General features: G+C 40.8%; 1 protein-coding gene across 4 annotated transcripts in view; it reads left to right on the plus strand.

Annotated features, from left to right (window-relative positions):
* Positions 1-21,100, plus strand: part of Hecw2 (HECT, C2 and WW domain containing E3 ubiquitin protein ligase 2) — a 358,088-nt gene that overhangs the window by 216,176 nt on the left and 120,812 nt on the right. For all 4 annotated transcript variants that reach the window (XM_076931910.1, XM_076931912.1, XM_076931911.1 and 1 more), the window contains 4 exons: positions 2,257-2,364; positions 10,804-10,898; positions 16,471-16,546; positions 20,518-20,687. In XM_076931910.1, the coding sequence (XP_076788025.1) occupies positions 2,257-2,364; positions 10,804-10,898; positions 16,471-16,546; positions 20,518-20,687 (449 nt within the window). The remainder of the gene's footprint in view (positions 1-2,256; positions 2,365-10,803; positions 10,899-16,470; positions 16,547-20,517; positions 20,688-21,100) is intronic.

Here is a 21,100-nt window from a genome sequence, read left to right on the forward strand (position 1 = left end):
CTTCCTGGAGTCAAGGCAATGGCCAAAGCATTTTTTGGAAATTTCCAGTGTGCTTTGCCACTCATCTTGTTATGTTGTTTTTGTTGCTGCTGTTCTTTTAAAACAGGACTGTTCCATAGACCAGGCTAACCTGAAATGTACTTCCTCTTGCCTCTGCTTCCCAAGTGCTGGGATTACAGGGTGTGCTACCACTCTCAGCTGCTGACTACTTTTATTATTATTTTAAAGAAACATTTTGTGCATGCAGACATTCTCTACTCCCTGTCCCTGTGTGTTTTCCAAGGAAGGAAGTGTTCAAGTAAATTTGTTTGCAAGAATTTGAGAATTTCTCTCCCCCATCTAAGCACCTCTGATTGTTCAAAGGGAAGTTGTGAAACAGCTACCCTTGTTGTCTCATCTAGAGCACTGATACAAGCCCATAACTCCTGGGCATGCCAGGAATGATGAGTCTAAGTTACATCTGGTCTTATGGAGTATGTAACCACCAGAAATAATGTTCATCTGCAGTTGATAAACATAACCACGGTGTCTTAGCCAAGTGGGACTTACTAGTTGTTAGGTAGCAAGAAGCCTAAATACAGATGGTTTCAGAACTCAGCAAACTGTCACAGCTGCTTCTGGTTTCTCACTCTGTTCCCTTAATATGTGGCTCTCTTTAAAGAGAACTGCAGAGGGATGTGAGCCCATGTCAAACGAGAAAACTCTCAGCTTCCTGTAGGTCCCACCAATGAACTGCCATGTAAATTTTCCTAGCCAGAACTAGCCATATGTGGCTTCCTTTAGCTGGAAAGGATAGTGGAGACTGAGTATTTTTAACCAGGCACAACTGTTGCCTTGAATAAACTTAGAATTATGTTAGCAAAGAGGTTCAGTGACCAGACAGCATACAGTCAGCCCCAGGTACCATAGAATACCTTTAAAGTCCCATGTGTAGTAATTGCCTGAGTGTATTCTAGGTAGACATCATGGTCACATTCTGTGATGGAGTAGGTTGTCTGTTGACTGTGTAGGAGAGCTGGTGATATCACAACTGGCATCTGCCTTCCAATTCTTGGGAACTTTGGCCTTTCTTGGCCTTCTACACTAAAGATTCATTGACTTATAATGTGATAAATGACATGGAGAAACCAGCTCACTCAGAATGTTCTGGCTTCTAGGACCCTGAATGACAGCCCAGCATAGACAGTCACCAACAGCAATCTTCATGAGCCTTCAACTTTGACCAGTTTTCTATTTCAAGTTCAGAAGAGGACTTTTTTCTACTTAGGACTATTTCTTCGTGCTTTGAATCATTTCTCCATCTCCCTTCTTTATTGAAGGTTTTCCTTTATCCTGCCTGTTTTTTTCCCCAACTCTTAGAGGTATATTTCTAATTTTTGATCATAATGGGAGGAAGCAGCATATGTGACTTTAAAAGCCAGTACTATCATATATTTTTCAATCGGTAAGAAAAAGTTTTAAGCTAGAATAATGTGAACAAGTTCTAGACTGTGCCTCCCTTTGGCCTTCAGCTAAGGCAGGCGTGGTAGAGCAGAGCCAGGAGCAGTGGATCACCTCTGCTTCCTAAGCATGAGAGGAATATTGCAGTTTCTATGAGGAAACCCTGGGAAGTGTTGTCCACTGGCCTGTTCTCTGGGCTACTCGAACACCTATCTTTCTTCTGTACCAAACTTGAAACACTGTCTCGTACTGTTCTTACGTTAGCTCTGTTGCCTTTGGCCTCTGCAGGCAGTTGGAATGGAAGACATGAGGAATTGGCTGGAGCTGCTTAGCACTGTGCCCGCAAAGCCATACTGTGGCCTGGCTCAGCTTCCAGACTGCAGGTCTCTTGTTCACCCACCAAGGGTTCTGTTGAATTCTCTCAGTTGAATTCTTTTCCAACTTTTGATAAAGATTTCATAAATGAAAGTTTACCTCAGCTTTTTTTTTTTTTTTTTTTTTTTTTTTTACAAATCAGCCCATCACTGAAGCTACAGTAAATCAACTTGGTTCATTGCAATATTATATTTTGGTAATACCCTGGCCAGACCCAAAGGTGCCATCATCTTCCCTGTTAGACATCTGGTTTCCTCAAATAGATGCAAATGCAGAAATGCAGGTTGATAATGTGCTAGGAGGTAGTCATTAGAAACAGTGTTCACTGATGCTCTGCCTTCTTTACCTTTTTTTCTGCTTATTTTAGAACCTGTGTTGATCTTTGAGCTTAGAGAAGGCAGGTTGTAATTAAGCTAAAAGTGTCTCTTTGGTTCTTACCAGATGAGAATTCTCCAGCCAACTTCTGGGATTCTAAAAACAGGGGTGTGACTGGAACCCAAAAAGGACAAATTGTGTGGCGAATTGAGCCTGGGCCCTACTTCATGGAACGTAAGTAATCAATGAAGATGACACAGTATGAGACCGAGTAGTGTACATGTGTGTGAACCTATAGAATCATATGAGTGTGACACAGTATGAGACCGAGTAGTGTGCATATGTGTGAGCCTATAGAATCATATGAGTGTGACACAGTATGAGACTGAGTAGTGTGCATGTGTGTGAGCCTATAGAATCATATGAGTGTGGCACAGTATGAGACTGAGTAGTGTACGTGTGTGAGCCTATAGAATCATATTTGAACATTATTAAAGTTTTAGGCTTTTATTTATATATTTATGTCATGAAGCCCCACATAGGAGATATATTTTTTGTTTAGAAAATGTTCATTGGAGATTATATACAATCATAATCATATGATAATTATATTAATCATAATCATAGTATTCATTTTAGGAATCAGAAAGAAGAGTTCAATGTTGTGATTAACTTACGAATTCTGTTTGCTTTGGGCGTATCTCATTTCTTACAAGCAGAAAGTTACGTTTTGCATGTAGGTCAACGAAGTGTGGATGAGATAGTCTGTGGCAGACTGCCATTAAGGTCAAATATGAACAATCAGAAATTGAATGCAGAGAGATCAACCATTGCCCCATCCACCTTGTGCTGTATTTGTAAATACAGATGCTTACATAGCACGTAGTTCATTACAGATGTCTCAGCTGGGTTTTTTTGGGTAAATGTGACAGGGTGTGTGTGTTTATATTCATACAAACATTCATGAGTACACAGGAATTCTGAGTGTATTTTTATGGGATGGAAAGAAGGCAGATGAATATAATAAAAAAAAAATGACTGCTTTACTAGTTTATTAGTCAGTCCTGGTTAATTTGAATAGCTTCAGAAGTTTTCTTTCTTTAACAAAAAACATAGGCTTTTGAAAATTCCCCATAATATTGAACTCTTAAGAATTAAAATTTCTATGTAAGAGATTCTATGAATTCTAGAAATAAAAGGACTTATCAAGACAAAACATAAAGTGCAAGTTGATCAGATGGAAACTTACTGCAAACACTTTCAGCAAAACTCTAAAACTTGTGTAATATAAAAAGTTGTTTTAGACAATCAGCATCTGTGACCTTAGTCAGCATTAAAGGTTTTGGGTAGTTGGTCTGACTTCTAATAAGACGCTTTCTTTAAAAGGACACCAGGGCTTAGGAGATTGACTAGGTAAAATACATTGACAACTAAATGCCAGGGAAGGTAAAGCCACTTCCCTATTAGTGCCTGAATGTTGAAGACCCTTGGTGCTTACACAGTCACCAAAGGCATAAATCTCTAGTGCAAAGTAAATGTGGTCTCACGGCGCTGTAATCTGAAGTATGCATAAGGAAAACCAAACGCATGTTCAGAGCGTTGCACTTCCTGTTAGAGGCTCATAATGTCCTGGCTATTGAGGCTATCTTACACAGTAAGTCTAACAATCTTAACATGCGACATAGTAAATGTTTGTCTTGGGAAATGAGTCTGCATACCTCATTCTGCTGTGGACATTGAAACTGGGTTGGAGAAGGAGCTGGAGTAGCCCCCCGCCATTTCTTTATTTCTTTTTTCATGCATATAACTAGGAGCGCTGCAAGCAGGATTATAGAACCAAAACTCTTCAGTGTGTTTAAGGGCTGAGAAAACTAGTGTAAGTTAAAGACTAGAACTGTGCGTTGTGATTCTAAGAGAGCCAGAAGGATGCCACTCCCAACACGCATTCTAATCCTCGGAGTGTAAAACCTTGATAAATGGAGTTTTTCTCTTCAAGCTTAGGAGTAAAGGGTGTTCTTTTAATGTCATCTTGACCTAATGTCTGACTTTGGACAAGCTTGAGATTTTTTTTTCTTCTAACATAATATATTTTGATTATGATGTCCCCTCCCTCTAATCCTTCCAGCTCCTCCCCAAACCCTTCCAATTCAGATCCACCCCTTTCTGTCTCTTATTAGAAAGCAAACAGGCTTCTGTGGGATAATAATTTAAAAATTGTATCATAAAACAAAAGCTAACATGTTAGAATAGAACAAAACAAACAGAAGAAAAAATTCCCAAGAAGAAGCAGAAGAAGCAGGTATAGAAGCACTTGTTCACACACTCATGAAGCACAAACACTAAACTGGGGGCGATGATATATCTTCAAAGGGCTTGTATGGTGAAAAGAGATGAAAAATATCTTAACAGCGTAATGTAATCTTACTGGAATCTTTGGAGCTAATGGCAGAGAGCCTTACAGCTTCTTTTAAAATTCAGGATGTTGTCAACCTCTGATTGAAAATACAATATTCAAAATTTTTCTTTCATCTTAAGAAAGAAAATCTTTTATCACTGGCTTATTAGAAGCCCAGACAAGATAGGACTCTTTGAAAAAGGATCTGTTTAAGTCAGAACCTAAGATGGTCTAGCTAAACTGTCAGAGGATGCAGACATCCCAGGCTTTTATTTACAGACTTACTTGAACAGCTTTGAAGGAAAAACAAAATGGATGTAATTTTTGATAACCTTAGGCATCAGTGTCATGAATATTTACTTGTTTTAGGACAGTAATCAAGGGCTGGGGACACAGTTCAGTATTAAAAGGCTTGATGCACAAGCAAGAGTAGTCAAGCTTGAATTCCTACTATCTGCACAAAGTACCAGGCGCTGTAGTGCTTGTATGTAACCCCAACACTGGGTAGGAGTGGGGTGTCAGACACCGGGATCCCTGGAGTTCACTGGCTGACAGAGAAGCCTGATCCAGTTTCAGTAAGAGACCCTATCTCAGAAAATAAAGTGGGCTCTGGACCTCGGGCTTTAGCACTTGTATACAGACTCATAGTATATTCAAATACCACATCCACAATACAAAAGAAAGCCAAAAAATGGGGTTGCTGTAAAGGCTGTCAGCTACCTTTCAAGTGAGTGTATTGCCTCCAGTGAGTTGCTTGCAGCAACTGAGGGGATCATCTTTGCAGTATGTATCCTCCAGTTTTGAAGTTTAAGGGGTTTCAACAGTTGTCCCGGTGTGCCAAGATGTTGACTTATTCTATGTGGTCTTTCACAAACTGTGGTTCTTCTTTTATTCATTCATGCTTAGGTGATTTTTTTTTTTGCCTTTTTTTCTTTCTTCTATACATCTATTCATTCTCCCCATCATTGTGAAACACTTATTGACCACCAACTTTGAGGTACGATTTTAAGTACTTACTAATCTTGGATCAATGCCTGAAATTAGAAATTGTGCACTTTGATGGCTGAACTGCTTTGTGATTGTTAAGGCGAAAACCAAAACACTAGTGTTTGCAGTCATTTTATAATATTGTTAGAATTTTACCTGTCTCAGCCCTTGGAAACAACATTAGCGATGCAAGTAGTGAGCATGGTAGTCATACCACCGAGGGGTGGTGGGCTAACTTGGTGCCTTGAAAAATATGCATGTATTAGCCTGATTTTTTTTACTGGGAGATATGAGTGACCTCAGCCTTCTGTTTTCACCATCAGAGCCCCTACCCTCACACCATCAGTTTTTAGTCCCTTTTCACTGGCACAGAGTGTGTTCTTGCTCCTGGGGACTTGGTACTTTCCAGTGTCATTCTTCATGTATTGGGTTCAATCAGCTCTCTCATGCCATGATATTTCTGCCACATCCACAGTGAGATTGACCATCATTTGTTTTCATGATTGTTATGCTGTGCCTTGACCAAGGAAGGCTTTCCCACTGCACAGATAACTTGCAATAACTTGCAAATGGGCAAGTGAGCATGCTACTGGGACTGTGGGTAAATGTGTTTAGCAGTGTAAAGATTAAAGTAAAACCTCCCTCAATTTGTATCTTCTGAATAATATGGCAACAAATAGGACCATTCATGACAGCACACTGAGCAGCGGTAAGAATTGTGTAGTAGAATAAATGAGCTTGTCTGATGTCTCCTCTTACAGTGAGAGAAGACATGTAGCTACTGCCTGGGCAGTGGTCCTCCATTTCTAACCCATTTTGTTTTAGTGAAATAGAAATGATTAAAGAAGGGTGTTTCCATTTCTCCAATCTTTATGGTTAAATTGTATGTCCAATTTATATAACTATGGGATAGCCCAGACTTCCTAAATGACAACAGTCTGTGGAAGACTGCCTAAACAATCACGCCATCGTGTGAGGTGATAGATCTCAGTCTGTGAGGTAAGCCCCTTGCTTGTGGGGGTAGACTATATAATTTTTTTCTCAGAGAAAGCTTACAGTATCAGCGTATATGCCTGATATGGCTGAGTTGTTTGCTTTTAGAAGATAAATTTTGAATAGATAATTATGAAAAGAATGTAATTTTTAAGATCTGCAAATGTAGAAGTAACTGTCTCTGGCATCGTACCAATTACAAGTGTCCTTCCTATGAAGGGAACTGGTGACCAATTTCACATTCGTTATCTAGAAATATCTTATTCCTATATTGATCTAGAAGTCTGTATTTTTTTAAACAGATGATAACATAATTGCACTGAAATATGATATAGAGAAGCCACTTTTCTGAAGAACACGTTAGCTTCCTAAATGCTGTATGAAATTCTGTCTCCTCCTACCTCTGCTCCCCAACATTCAGCCCGCCCCTCTGTGGTGTTGGTGCAGTGAGGGACTATTACTCGGGGAATAGTAAATTTATTTTTAAAGGAAAATCTATTTTTAAAGGCTTATTTATTTTATGTATATGAGTACACTGTAGCTGTCTTCAGAGACACCAGAAGAGGGCATTGAATCTCATTGCGCATGGTTTCGAGCCACCATGTGGTTCCTGGGAATTGAACTCAGGACCTCTGGAAGAGCAGTCAGTGCTCTTAACCACTGAGTCATCTCTCCAGACTGGGAAACCTTTTATTTGTATTTATGATCATTAGAGGATTCAGACTTTCAAGAAAAAGAAACATGTCTGTCTTGTCAACATTCAAATAGAAGATCTTAAATCTTTGCTTTAGTTAATTGCATAAGCAAACTCCCCCCCCCCCATTATTAAGAAGAATGGTATATAATTCTATAATTCATGGTTAGCTTCAGGAACAGAAAAGGCCTCAGAAAGGAAGATGCCATTGGGCCACATCCTTCCTCTTGAGGCTTGGACTGCCTCCACCTACCCAGATCCTCTGGGTCAATGCAGAAAGCCCCATCTTTCCCTGCCCTGCTGCTGTCTCCTGAGCCAGCATACTTTAAATACATGCTATGGAGAAAATATTCTTGTTTTTCAGACTTGAGATTCTTTTGTTTTGTTTCCCTGTGGCTTGAAGGCAGTAAGAGGATGTACTGTCTGCCACACCAGATTGTGGAGAAAGCGTTTAAGGAAGATGGGACACCCCTTGCTCCTCTGTCCATGTTCTTTCTTGCTGTTGAGTGAGGCTGGCCTCATGGCCCTGGACTCTTCCCCAATTGGACACTCAGTCCTTACATTTACATCTGTTCCCATTGCCCCTGTATGTGTCTTTCTACAATGCTGTTATTATATGACATTTCTGCTTACAGTTAGAGATGACATCTGAGTGCCATTTCTACCCTGTGGGCAATCTTTCAGTTCCCTCTTCCCACCATGAAGGGATTCAAGTACACTAACTGAAATCTCACTCTCTCTCCCGTTTTCAAAAAGATTGTGAATGTCCCCCTAAAGCAGTCAATAATAGCTGAAGGCAAAAAACAATACCTCTCACCACTGTGGGTCCTGCATTTTAAAGGTAGAAGTTGTTAGTGGTATCCATTTGAAGGGATCAATGAGCTTCTATGGAAGTACAAACACAACCCCCATTCTGTGTGGGACCCTGCTCTTCTCTCTGATGACTTGCCTCTGGGTGTGGTTTGTCCTGGCTGATGGATTTAAACCAGTCAGCTCTCCACTTCTTCAGTACAGCTCTGAAGGGTCTTAGTGATCAGCACCACAGAATCTTCTTGTGTACAGTTTAAGATAAATTCACCGTGGACTCTAAATCATTATAAATTCACATTGTGTGGACTCTAAATCATTATAGAGGTGATGATTGTGTTGTTATTTCCCTTGCTGCTGTTGTAACAGGAAGTAATACCCCAAATGGACCAGTTACCAAAGCTGCCATAGTCAATATCCTCCCATTAAGACAATCAGTGGTGTTTTCTTGATCTGTTACCTAGTTACTAAAACCTTCCAGACGTGCAGGCAGCGCCTCTGACCTAAGAGTGGATGGAAGATGTCTTACCAAAGCACGCCATGCTTATTGATTTATGAGTACTGCTGCGGGCAGACTCACACAGACTGCCAGCTCTCCCGTATTTAGAGTGTGGTGCAGATGAGCTCATGCCCGTACAACTCCTCACAAAGGCCACTGAGGTTTGCTCTGCTCTGACAGCCCTTGGTGTGTGACTTAGGCTTGCTTTTGCAGAGTATTGCCACAGAAGAAAGCAAGTGGAGGGGGTGGCTTTGCTTATATCTGTAGATCTCAAAAACATCTCCAAACTTGTGTTAGTGTTGAAAAAAAGCCATTTGCAGGAGTGTTCTGAGTGGGGCAGAGAACACCAACAGAGATTCTCAAGCAGACTTGAGGTTCTACAGACTTTCTACTAACTCTCGCCTCCTCACTGCTCCTTAGTCTTGAGTCTCATCCTTAGACCTCGTCCTGAGGCTCCACTGTGCTCTCACTAACCTCCTCCCTGGTCCCAGTATTCCTCCTCCTGGTGCTTTTCCTCTTTAGTGTCTTTCTTTTGTGATTTGCCATGCCTAGACTTGTCATCTCAGCAGTTAAACTGTAAGATGCCTGCTAGGCCAGATGATACTCCCAGAGTCCCTTGCTCTCTCTGACACAGTGGTGAACATGCATATTGGTTGGTGTACAGTACAATCTTTTGATTAGTGATGCTGACTAAATTGTGGATTATTCAGTGGTAATGAGTATATATGAAAGGACTTGGTATTAGCTGGGCATGGTGGCACATTTCTCTAATCCTAGCATTCAGGAGGCAGGGGCAGGCGGATCTTTGTGAGTTCAAGTCCCACCTGGTCTATAAAGTGAATTTTAGGGCAGCCAGGGCTCTGTTACACAGAGAAACCTTGTCTCAAAACACAGAAACAACAACAAAAATTAGATAGATAGATAGATAGATAGATAGATAGATAGATAGATACATACATACACACATACATGCACACATACACACACATATACATACATAGAGGATAGATAGATGATAGATACATACATACCCACATTCACACATACATACATAGATGATTGATAGATAGATAGATAGATAGACTTAATATTTTAGCTTATGATGGAACTTTACTTAGGTTTAATATTTGGCCATTGGTAGGAGGAGTATGGCAATATAAATTCTCAAAAGAAAGTTTTCTTTATATCATTCTCTTTAAGTGAACAAGTAAAACACTCCACAGGACGCCATTTAGCATGTTCAGAAAAGTCAGTGCTAAATTAAGTTACTTGGGAAAATGTGTGGAACAGCCCCATCTTAACAGTTCTGTATCTCAGGTGAGGAGCTCCCTCTGTAGGCCAGAACTGTCCATCTGTGGCCTGCCCTGCTTGCCAACACCATTGCTAACTAAAGGACACCTGGGAGAAAATACATGTCATGGTGATTCAGGCCTTTTAGTGAGCAGAGACATTCTCCTGACTCTAAGCTTATACGGAAACACATTCACTTCATGCTTTTGGAAACTAACTTTCTAAAAACTGCAATTGGTATATGCCTTGCCTTTTCCCGACCTTAATTGTCAGAACAAATTTAATAAGGGATACGAGTGTCTATGTGCTCATCATTATGGATCAGGTCCCCAAATCTGATCCCTGTTTAGTAGTCCATTCAAGTCACTTGGAAGATTAAAGTCACATGGGTTCCTAGAGAGTCCACCCAGTTCATGCTGTGTTAGACTGCTTTGCTTTTTATAGTTCTAATAGTAGCTGTTGTAATCTGTTTATACTGAAGAAGTTAAAAACAGTCTGTGGAAGTCATAGCTTACAGAAAACCTGAACCACTCACCTGTCACCCAGGACAGGCTAAAGTGGATATTGGATTACAACCCAGACAGGAGGCATAGCACTGCCTACCTCTGTGAGCACCATGGCAGGTGGTGCTCACCTGAGAGGATCACAGTCTTACCTTTACTCTACAGATGTGTTCAGTGGATTGTCTGCTCGCATTCTTTCTCTGGTGCAGTTGAGACGTCCTTACGAAGCTTCAGCAAAGCTGGGCTCGGTGGCTGAGCTGAGAGGATTCAGAGTTCAGGGCTCTTCTCAACCTGAATGAGCTTCAGACTAGCTTAGGTGACATACATATCAAGACCCTGTGAAAAAGAAGGCAATAGCGAAAAGCAAAAGAAATAAAATTCATCAGGAATTGGTAAAAATTGGTTGGTGCTGATTGGAAAAGGAGTCATGTATCGAAAGGATTGCCTGAGAGGGATTTGGCATTTCCTTAGTGGATTCAACTGTTTTTCTACTATTGCTTTGCAGCGGAGATCAAAATCTGTTTCAAATATTACCATGGCATTAGTGGAGCCCTGCGAGCCACAACCCCCTGCATTACTGTGAAGAACCCAGCTGTGATGGTGAGTTCTCCTGATTGCTGCCTTCCTCTTGAAGGAAGAAGGAAGGCCTGCGAAGAGTTCTATTTTTGCCTGGGTTACCCTGTCACGGTCATAAGGGACAATAACAAGGAAATATATGACAGTGTGGCCACTGTTTGAGGAAAGGAAGTGTGTAATGAGGCTGCCATAACTGCATCTGTATTAGCAATCGTGGGGAAACACTTGCTACAGAACGGTCCTGTGTGCCAACTGCTCTTCAAGGAAGCACCATGAATCACATGGTGTTCTGTCAAGAAGGCTTTTACTTGAGGCTAGTAGGAAATTGTGATACTGCATCTCAGGTGATTTACATGAATTCAGTGTGTAAAATGGAAAATGTACCCAGTGAAATCATAGTGGTTCTGCTGGCCAGTCACCTTGGGGAGCTTTCATCTAAAGAAGGTGTGTGGTGGGGGTCGTATCTGGGTGCTTTCCTGAGGTCTGAGTTTAAATCCCTCACAAAGTGCCATGTAACAGTCTACTGTTTGGTAAAACATGGCCACCAAGTGGGAGCCAACTTCTTCCTCAAGCCCTCATGTGAAGAAGCAGAGTTACTTACCTTGAAAGGAAACTCTCCATTTCTAAGAGAACGGCAGTCTCCTAAGGACTGCTCTTTCAGTTTTCTGACATTTTTCTCTTGTTAGATCAACTTTAAAAATCAATAGTTCTCGTAATCGACTGATGGTTTAGACAGATTCTTTAGGCTCCAATGTTTAATTCCTTAAAGGTTTTGTCATTAGTAAAAATAAGCTTATAAAAGTCTAGAAAGGAACTTGACTCCTATGTCATAGAATCTTCACTCCGTGTGTGTGTGTGTGTGTGTGTGTGTGTGTGTTTGTTGCTCTGTCAGAACTGGACCGGTAGTCAGCTTAAATCCCTCAAATTCAGAAAGCATTCTCTGCAGATGATGTTTTGAGATTGTCCAGCCCTGCCATGTGCTGGCTTTAATAGTATTGCTGCCTCTGAAGGAATCATTTCCTTTTGCTTGTTATTCAGGTGCATTTCTGGTGGGTGTGTCTGCTACGGGCTGAGCCTCTTGCTGGGACTCAGATGCTAAGAAGAGCAGGGGGAAGGGTCCCTGTCACTGCTATACCAAGGGACAGTGGTGGCTCAGTCAGATCACTTAAGTTGTCATTGTGGGAGCATGTGTAGTGGGATCTGTCATGACCAGAAAGTCCTGAGTGCAGGAGAGCCCCATGATGGATGGATAGAAGCTACTTGGGTGAAGAGGAAAAAGAAAAAAATTCCACACAGAAGGAACAATATATGAAAAATGTTCAAGATCTCTAGTTAAAATTATATCAGGGTTTTCTCTAGTATAATAAACCTAGTGCAGAATACAGAAATAATAGCCCACATTACTACGTAAGACTTTGTGGGTCACAAAATGGTTAACAATTGTTGACTATAAAATCTGCCATGCCAATGTAACACTGGATAAGACTTTTTTGTCATTAATATGGTAAAATGAAAAATTAGTATTGTTAATATTACATACCTAAGAGGGATGTTTCTAATCAAACCTCTGAAAAACTCATTTGGTATGAAATTAGACAATAAAAAGAAAGCCAGCATTTCCTGAATTTGGAGTCTTTTAGACTTGAGCAGTTCCAAGATCTAGTTGTTACTGAAGGTAGGGGAGGAGAGCGGGGTGGGGGGAGAGGGGGTGTTTAGCCCACTGCCAATTAAATGCATTGCAGTGATTTTTCCAGTGAGATTGCCCTGTCAAAGCCTGCAGTTTGGGGATAATTAATGTGCTTCAGTTTGACTTCAGAGTTTTGTGTAGACAACAGCACTGCAATCAGGAGAGAACATTTTGATTAAAAGAACTCATTAATAGAAGTGGTGTCAGTAGATTTCTGGGCAGTCTATAAACACTTGGGTCTGTATTCTTGGGTCTAACCTCCTTTGAGGAGGTCAGCGCTATGCTGCTGTAGCAGAGCGGTAGTTCCCAGGGTACACAGCATGGCTTTAATTATTGTAAGTAACAGCACTGATATTCACAAAGCCTGCTTAGTATGATTCTTCCATGACAGTTACAAAGAATAGACCTGAGGGAGACAGCTGAGAATTTCCCTAGGTCAGAAAATGAGCCATTGCACTAATCCTGTGATCCCCTTTCTCACAAGTCCCTTTGCAATGAATGAAGAGTGTGAACCTCTGCTTCCTCTGTCATTTGTGTATTGGCGTTGACGTCACTATCATTCGTCTGAGTACACAGTAGATGTCTGTGAGCCTTGCAACAGGAAACCTATCAGCTGCAGGCTCAGGCACTGTCTTATTTCAGCACTTGGTTGGCACTGTTGCTTCTGGGTTTCCTGGAATAGATCTATGGAGCAAGTTTATTTAAAAACCTCTCTCTAAACACAGATGCTGATATGTGTGTTACAACGAATGGTCCAGGATTTAGCGATAATGGTTGGCCTTCCCTGGCTTTATTGTAGTGTGAGATAACGTTGTATTCTTTGAGCATTATTTCAGATGACTATTTTGCCAGAGAGCAGATACTATTTTTCCATGAATTCTCGGATAATTGCTTTAGATAAGTCTTATCACAGAATAAATTACATTTTTAAAATGAAAACTGCAGGTGTCTTTTTTTGTTCCTTGTAGGTTTTTTAAAATATTTTGATTAGTTTATAAGTCTGGTTTGGTGGTGTGTGCTTGTTATCCTGGCACTTGAGGAGGCCCGGACAGGAAGATTGTGAATAGTCAACCTAGGCTACATAGAAAGACCATGTCTCAAAAGAGAGAGAAAGAGAGGAGAGAAGATAGTTTTAAACGAAGACAGTCCATGAATATTTTCAGTCACAAATAACTCACTCAGCATAAACAAGTTCCTGTTAGACATACAGGTTATAATCCTGGAGGGACATGTCTTACTTATTAGGCAGTGGCCCTGTTTTGCAGACCTGCTCTCCTGGTACAGCAGGGAGTGTAGGTTAGACCATCTGTCACAGGGACATCTGTATCACCTGCCCAGGTCCTGTATGCTGAATCTGCTGTCTAGACACTCTGCTGCTACCTGCACCTTGTTAATCTAGGAACTGTGAATCAGAGGGATAAAATCTGTGTAATAACTCACATTTTTGTTGAATGAACAGCCTACGACCTTCAAGAGAATAGGATTAAGGGTGCTGGGGAGTTAGGTAACACAGTCGATTAGGTCCTTGCCTTGCAAGTGGAGGACCTGAGATTGATCCTTAGAAAACACATAAAAAATGTGAGTGTCCGGTGGGACCGGACACTCTCGTAATTCCATCATTGGGAAAGTGGAGTCAGACAGACACATCCCTGCACTAGCTGGCTAGCCAACCTAACCTACTTGGTGAATTTTAGGCTAATAAGAGGCCTTGCCTTCAAAGAAAAGGGGGAAAGCAACTGAAATAATAACTGAGGCTATCTCCTGGCCTTCACATGCACACTTCCACACATGAGAAGAAAAGAGGAGAGGAAGGGAGGGGAGGGGAGGGGAGGGGAGGGGAGGGGAGAGGAGAGGAGGGGAGAAGAAGGAGTAGATAAAGAGAATTGAATGGTACTGATGCAAACTGATCAGGGGACAGTTAATTGCCACATAATCTTGTCTGTGGTATATAAGGCATAGGGAGACAGTAGAAGTGAGCATTACATCCTAATTTAGATCAGTGCTGGTCACCTGTGATGTTGTACAAGCTTCACCTGGGGGTACAGAGAAGTCAGAGAAGTATCAGACCAGAGACACCCAGCACCGGACAGTAGTGCAAATGACTAAAAGCGTGGATAAAACCTTATTTTACCTAGAAATTGGTACAGTCAGAGAAGAGAGACCTCCAAATAGAAATGGATCAATTCAGAGACAACATAGGAAAGTGAGGATTTATGTCCAAGAAGCAGAGTCAGTGGATGAAAAATTACTAAAAGGGCCAAGGGGATATAGTGACTCTTGATAAACTAACTTAAACATAATTTTTGCCAAAGTCAGCCCAGATAATCAGATGGTAGCTGGAGCCTGATGAGAGATGAGGAATTTGATCTCATGTCAAGAGTGACGTCACACTGAGAATAGGAGTGCCCGATAGATGATGTGGAATTTTTATAATCTACCAAGTAGGAGACAAACGCCTCAGGTCAGGCCTAATTAAGCCGAGGGCTCACATGAGCTTGACTAAAGTTTGATCAGGGAAGGAACCTTGGTAGGGTTTAATATGCATTTCATAATTAAATTCTGTGTGTGATTTCCATTTTCTACATATTCAGAATTGACTCTGCTTCAATTTTGTCTCTTGTAATATGGACTTCTTTTGTCAGAATACCACAAAGAACTTTCTTCTTAGAAGCCATAAATTTTCCACTTATTGTACAAAAATTTAGAGAAAGATCTAAATTTACTTTGTAGTCTTTCAATTACTAGTTTCATAGAAGATATAATTTATTAAAATTTTTTTAGGAAAAAATGATTGCACAGTAGCATTACATGGTCCTGTTATGGCTAGTTCCATTAGCCAAGTGCAGACACTACAATACAGTAGAAGCCTGAACACAGCTAGGATGCCATGTGAATACTCAGAGATACAAAAGTAAGGGGGGGTGGCTTAGCACATATTAATGAACCTGACATAAGTCAAGTATTTACTCCTGGCTTTCTTATTAAGTATGAAGGAATTTAATATTTAGTTTCACTAGTAATATAAATATATTTATTATGTATCAAGTATATTAGCCAGGCATAGTGGCACATTCTAATAATCCCAATACTTGAGAGGAAAAAGCAAGAAGGTCCTGAGTTCAAGGCCAATTGAAAATTTGGGCTTTGTAGAGAGTGGGTGAAATTACTAGGTGGGTGGAAGGTACAGTGACTCTTGCCAAACCAACCTAAAGAAAAAAAAATCCTGCTAAAGATAGGCCAGAATGACCAGATATTACTGGGTAGGGGGAGTGGGGGGAGTGAGAAGGGATGATGACGGTTGAGAAATCTGGTTGGATATCAAAAGTGATCTCATCTCAAGTGTAGGGAGTCTTTCCAGATGAAGCAGGCCAGCTTAAGCTATATAACAAGACCTTGTCTCAAATGTAACAGAAACACTACCACCATCAACAACTATGTTACACACACACAAACAAGAGAGAGAGAGAGAGAGAGAGAGAGAGAGAGAGAGAGAGAGAGAGAGAAACAGACAGACAGACAGACAGACAGACAGGTGAGACAGAGTTGACCTCAAACTTATGATTCTCCTGCCTGATCCTCCTGATTGCTTGGTTATAGGAATGTGTACCATGCAAAATTATATTCATATTAAAGACAGAACATGCAGTAAAGTGGGGTGATTATACTAAGAAAGATTTCAAAATTTATATTTTTAATGGGGTAAAGATTAAATATGAACCTTTGATCCTGTATTTTGGAATCTAATTTGCATATCTGTTCTAAAATTTGAAAACTTGAAGACATGCATTATAATGCATTTTTACAAAAAAAAAAAAAAATAACTCATTGTAAGTCCAAAGAGATGAGGGTCCCTGGATCAGTAGATAACATGACTCCAGTATGAAATTTCACATACATTTTTCTCCTCAGATGGGGGCAGAAGGCATGGAAGGAGGTGCTTCAGGAAGCCTGCACTCTAGGAAACTCGTCAGTTTCACATTGTCAGGTAAGTGTCTGGCGGTGGCCTCCAGTCTGAGACTGTGTGGCTTCAGTGCAGGGAGTCATCATTCTTTCTACACTATCATACGCGCCTGTAAGCTAGCTTATACTGAGTTCTTTTTGGTCATACTTCTGGAAAGTGAACTATATCTTACTGTGATAAAATTAAATGATTGTTATGTTTAGAACATACTCTTTTTACCAGGTTTTCTCATGCAGGACGAATTGTGAGTATGTGAGCACACAGAAGGTGTGTGGAAAGTGCTGTGTGTTTACTTCAACTGGAGAAAGAATGAAGGTTTGAAGGCTTGAAGAAAAAAAAAAGAAAGGCATACTTTTTTTCTGTGATGATAGCACATAAAAAATAGTACAAATAGCTGTTTTCATGAAATTTTAAAAATTAATTTAACAAGTAACAAGATAATGATTTTCTATTTGGCAAAACATACCCACCTGTTTGCATGCAAACCATCTGGTTACAGCGCTGTTTCAGACTGAGTTTTGTTTTGTTGTGAAGTTGACTGAGTTGAAAGTAACATTGAAGTAAGTGGAGCTTACTACCAAAGAGGAAGTGACTTGATAAGACACAGCTTACACAAACTGACATTTTTGAGACAAAAAGTATACATATGAATGTATGTGTGCGCTGGGCTGCGACATAAAAAGGAGAAATTTATTTTGTACCTAGGGCACTGTCAAAAAATTTTGAAAACCACTGACCTATCAAGAATGAATCGGAAGTTATAAAACCAAGAATGTTCTGAGAAAGCCAGTGCTTAAATCGGAGTTTAAGTGGGCAACTGGGTGATAGTTACACAAAGCCTGAAGTTTCCCTGACTCTGTAAAGAAACGTCTTGTAGGTGTAGCGCGTCTGACGTGTAAGTGAGACTGTTTTCTTCACTGCTTAAATACTGCGAATGAGGAACTAAACAGTGAGACCGTGAGAGCAGCCACCTCCATGGCCCACAGCAGTCACGCCACACCAGGCTGTGCACACCCACCCATCGCTGGGTGTGGTCTTTTTGTTCTGTGGTCTGTTTCACTTCCTGTGAGGCTGTTCTTTTGGAGACCCCTTTTCTCTTTTCTTTTCTTTTCTTTTCTTTTCTTTTCTTTTCTTTTCTTTTCTTTTCTTTTCTTTTCTTTTCTTTTCTTTCCTTCCTTCCTTCCTTCCTTCCTTCCTTCCTTCCTTCCTTCCTTCCTTCAACTTCCTGAGGAATCTTAGAAGTTTTCACCTGGTGGGTGGCTTATGGTTCAGATTAGACCAGTAAATATATTTTGTTTGGGATCTTTGGTATTTTTAAAGTATCGGGGTAAGATAACTTTAAAGTACCTTTATCTCACGTTTGCCTAGCTCTGACACTGCTTCCTGAAGACACGTTGACTGACAGGTTGTGCTTTAGACCTGGGATGCTTTAGGGAAGCTATAGAGAGTGAAGCCTCTGGTGATTACAGGGAACAATTAGCCCCTTGATCGTTGGCTACACTCTATCGATTTCTTAGTTTAGAGCTATTGAACGCTGCATCGGGTTGCTGTATATCATTTTAAACATGGCAGTCACATATTGATTTTGAATTCGGAAGGAGTGCTGTTAATTCACTGCAGGAGAATTACTATCTGGAAAGTAAAATCATAGGATATCTTCCTCAAAATAAGAAATAATCTCTAGGACATCAGCGAGTCCATCTTTGGTATTAGCCCACGTCTGTTCACATAGAAGCCGGCTGCCTGTGATGTGTTTTTCTTCACTAGATAGACATTTGCTGGGTGTACAGAAATATGTGAAAGTCACAGGAGATGAGCAGAATTCTGTAACATCAATTCTAAAACAATTAAAGGGATTGCAGACTGACAGTGGGTGACGATACTTGTCTGAAAGCATTTACATACTGGAACGGCTGCCTGCAAAAGCGCTATGCGTGGTTATCTAAGAATAAGGAAGGAGACCAAGAATTGAACTGTACAGCTTCAGCAAAACTTGTGTCTCCATTAACGTCTTAAATCTTATAATAAGGCTGAACCAGGGTACTTAGCACACATGCCTTTGTTACTTCGAGTTCTTCTTTGGTTTGTTATGTGTTGCGGATTTACTCGTGAACTACGAAACAAAGGAAAATAGCAAGAACAGAGAGGAGATGAATTCAGGGGGTGGCATCACCAGATTACAAATACTTGGCAGTTTATCACCTGCATTAATGAAGATTCATTCATCAGTGCAGTGTCTCACTGGACAAGAGTTGGTATCAAGGTTGTCTGACTTTGACACCTTTTTCACAGTGTCTTTGATGTGTAGCAGAATGCTCTTTTGCTCAAAGGAATATTTGTCTGTGAGTGAATTAGTTTTGCCAGACTTTGTAGCAGCTGTTTCTATCCATTATACTCTGCATTTGCTTCAAGGAGATCCCTTGCTTGGAAGTAAACTTAATATCTAGAGGCTATCAATCTGTCTTGAGTCTGAGGAATGAGGACTCAGGAAAGACAAGAAAATAAATTTGTGAGCTGCATTTTCTTCTCAACGCTACTTCACAGTAACAGAGAAAACGTGCAGATAATGACCAGTCACCTGCAAATCTGCATTTAATCATGACTGCATAGTTTATCAAGCATCGAAAAATGGGACCACTGGGATAAGGAGCTGATAGCAGCTTCACAGAGTACCTGTCTCATTCCCTGCTTGCCCTTCGCTCTCCTGATGGTTTCTAGGCCAGCCATCAATCTAGACCGCATGGAGTGGTGCTAGCATGAGGTCTCACTGTTGACTATCTTCGTATTTGTTAACGTGGTATCCTGTTCCACTGCTGACCATGTGTCATTAGACAGCCCTGGTCTGTTTTCATCTAGGCCATGAGTTCTTGTGGTCCAGTCCATTCCTTCCTGAGAGTAAGCTCTGAGGAATACATCAGACACAAGGCCTAGGTTGTCCTATATTTCAGGGCTGTAACACAGTGTCTCTTACTCAGCTGATCCAGCCAATACAGGTCTCCCTGTGCAGACTCCATCTCTATGCTAGAGTGTTCAAGACCTCCAGATTGATCTGAAACACATGAAAATGTAGTCTCTTCCACAGCTTTCAAGATGGTTTAGCCCCAGAGCTACATTAATCACACCAACAATCTCAGAAAGGTGTTGTGGGCCCAGCTAAGTCAGCCTTACTTCTAGACATCTGTGTACCTGTAGCCTGACAGCTAAAATATCTCCTCACTGAGCAGACTCCAGCTAAGACTTTTAGCAGCTTGTGTCATATAAAACATTTTGTGAATGTAAGGTAAGTTATAAGATATTCATCAAATATTTAAATTACTTTACAGGCTTTAGAAGAAATAACTGAAGAATAATTTAAAATAATTGCATTTACATATTGGATTCATTATAGAATATGTATGACATTTAAGATGTAGTACATATGAATCTGTGCTTTAAATTTTCATCTTACGTTAAGCTAGTTTAAACTTATACACATATACAATACACATACCTGCATATATAGTATAGATATGTATAATTTTACATATATGGGTGTTTTTTAATGAGCTGATTATTAAGATTTCTATGCAGAGGCTGTCTTCCATTCTGGCTGACCAACCATACTGCACCAGGAAAAAGATGGCGAGGAACCACAGGCACATGGAGTGAAAAGTGTTCCAGCTGTAGGGGCACAAGGTGATGAAGAAGGGCTGGCATTATTTTTGCCACCTTGGAAAGCCCTCTGCTGGAATTACAGCCACAACTTACTTGCCAGTCTCTATAAATGCACAGTGTGGCTACATCTTTTTATGCACGCAGTGTGACTAATTCAGCTGCTGTGTCACTGGCTCCTATCTATTTAGAGCTTTGGATTAGAACTTTAGTTAAGAACTTGGCTTTTTGTGCTAACCAGGATGTCTGTGTCCCTCCTCCTTTCTTCTCTGCTTCCCCCTCCCTGCTGCCTTCCTTCTCTTCTGCTTCCTTCTCCCCTCTCTCCTCTCTCTCATTCTTTAAAGATCTCAGGGCAGTTGGGCTCAAGAAAGGGATGTTCTTCAATCCTGACCCTTATCTTAAGATGTCCATTCAGCCAGGGAAGAAGAGCAGTTTCCCTACCTGTGCCCACCACGGGCAGGAGAGAAGATCCACTATCATCAGTAACACCACCAATCCAATCTGGCACAGAGAGGTACGAGGACAGTGGCTGGGGTAGGGGTAGGGGAGGGTGTGAAGGTGCTGTGTTGGGGGTCGGGGGGGGGGGCTCTTCTGCTTGACAGTACTTGACAGGTGAGTTTATCTTTTCCCTCTGAACTCTGTGCAGACTTGAGCTGTTAATGGTGTGGGCACAGTGGCTCCAGATGTCTAGTTCTGTTGCAGGGAGGGCACACTGCATATCCTTCTTGTTAGAGCCGGGGGTATGGTAAGACTGTTGAATTGTTCTCTTCTAGGATAAAACTTTATGGTGTGCTACAGATTTAATAATTGAGATGATTATATATCTTAATATTTTTAAAAAGATAATGTAAAAAGTTCATGAGGAACAAACTATATGAAGGTTTTCATAAGAACAGAAGGATTAATCACAGTAGAGCCTGAATCAAA

This window comes from Arvicanthis niloticus, chromosome 3, assembly GCF_011762505.2.
Source record: "Arvicanthis niloticus isolate mArvNil1 chromosome 3, mArvNil1.pat.X, whole genome shotgun sequence".
Lineage (NCBI taxonomy): Eukaryota > Metazoa > Chordata > Mammalia > Rodentia > Muridae > Arvicanthis > Arvicanthis niloticus.